This window comes from Limulus polyphemus, unplaced genomic scaffold (genome assembly GCF_000517525.1).
Source record: "Limulus polyphemus unplaced genomic scaffold, Limulus_polyphemus-2.1.2 Scaffold4039, whole genome shotgun sequence".
Lineage (NCBI taxonomy): Eukaryota > Metazoa > Arthropoda > Merostomata > Xiphosura > Limulidae > Limulus > Limulus polyphemus.
Window position 1 is genome coordinate 51,217 of NW_013669649.1, and position 1,875 is coordinate 53,091.

The window sequence follows — 1,875 nt, forward strand, 5'->3', positions numbered from 1 at the left end:
TGTTAAGCAATGTTTTTCTCCTGCCTTTTTCCTTTTTGCATATTGCCTATCCAACAGGCAAAGTAATTTTCATTTTACGATTAGAAATACTTTTATGCATCAGAAAATATTCAAATTTCACATGCTCGCCCTTTCAGCCATGGAAGCATTATAATGTGACAGTCAATCCCACTATTCATTGGTAAAAAGTATCCCAAGAGTTGGTGGTCAGTGGTGATTACTAGCTGCCTTCCCTCTAGTCTTACGCTGCTAAATTAGGGACGGCTAGCACAGATAGCTCTCGTGTAGCTTTGCACGAAATTCAAACCCGCAACCTGCAGATTGCAAGTCGAGTGCCTTAACCACCTGGCTATGATAGGCCATGTAGGGGGGTTAATGACACTTGGATCTTGTCCAGAAGATAATGGAACCATTAATGAAGATGCCATAGATCAATTAAGACTTATGAGTGATATGATAATAACAACAAATAGAAATAATATATGTAATCTAGATATTATATAATTATAGTGCAATCCACAAACATGAGTAATTTATGCATTTATTTACTTTTTATTTATAATTTTAATATATAGCTCCAGTTTTTGACATTACTTCAAAAGTTTGGTAAAACACTTATTCTTTTAGATTTTAAAATTTTCCTTTTTGATATAATACACTTTTATACAATAATTTCATATTCATCACACATTAATTCATCATCTACAACTATGTAGCTTTGTACAAGATATGTGTAAAAGATTTATTGTGTTTAATACCTACCAAAAACTTCTAAGAATTTTGTTCCTCCTTCCCAATTACAAATGTCATTCAAGTGAATAACCTCCATTGAGAATAGATGGTGATGTTTGAACAAGACATTCATCAATTCAATAAATAGGTCATTAGGGCCAAACACTTCAGCTTTATTCACAAATAACAATGTTTTTCCTTCCTTCAAAATATAAAATAAACAAAATTTCATTATTTGCTAAATTATTATTTATATTGTCATAATCATCTTAAATTAAAAAATATGTATATATGGAATTGCATGACAGTGAGTTTACTTTTATGTACTAATATATGGTGTGTTCATTATGGTTGTACACATTTTCAAACAAAATAATATTTTAAACGAAGAAAGATACAAACATGTAGATTGTGTATTTTAATCTAAAAACTCCTAAGTTTTATTGCATCTGATGAGTTTTTACCTAAATTAAGACTCAAAAGTTTTATCAACATATAGTGTCAAATCGTGACCGTTCACCAAGTATTGCATTTCTTTAACAGACAAATAATAATTATGCATCCTTCAGTTGTATTACTATATCCAGTGATGCAATAATCCATGTGTTTGGAAAAATCAGCAGCCATGAATATAAAATCTGGGGATTGTTTTGCTTTGAATTTTGCACAAAGCTACACAAGAGTTATCTGTGTTGCTGTCCCTAATTTAGCAGTGACAGACTAGAAGGAAGGCAGCTAATAAAAACCACCAACTGTCAACTCTTGGGATATTTTTTTACCAATGTATAGTAGTATTGACCATCACTTTATAATGCCCCATGGCTGAAAGGGCAAGACTGTGAGTCGAATGCTCTAACCACCAGGCCTAAATCTGGAGAGATAAGAATCCACAAACTATTCAAGTGTGTGTGTGTGTGTGTTTTTGATACTTGCCAGAATCCAATATTTGATTCACTGTTATAGATTAAAAGATTTAGAGTTCTCTTCCAAGAGAAAACAGTTGCTGGTTTCATATGCCTAAACATGAAGGAGTGCTTCTTTATCTTCTCAGGCCTAGCATGGCCAGGTGGTTAGGGCACTCAACTCACAATCTGACAGTTGCGGGTTCTAATTCCCATCCCACCAAACATGCTCGCTCTTTCA

General features: G+C 33.2%; 1 protein-coding gene across 1 annotated transcript in view; it reads right to left on the minus strand.

Annotated features, from left to right (window-relative positions):
* Nucleotides 1–1,875, minus strand: part of LOC106470493 (E3 ubiquitin-protein ligase rnf213-alpha-like) — a gene marked incomplete at its 3' end in the record, with an annotated part of 77,819 nt that overhangs the window by 50,843 nt on the left and 25,101 nt on the right. Inside the window, exon 9 of the mRNA XM_022399108.1 lies at nucleotides 763–934. Coding sequence (XP_022254816.1) covers nucleotides 763–934 — 172 coding nt within the window. The remainder of the gene's footprint in view (nucleotides 1–762; nucleotides 935–1,875) is intronic.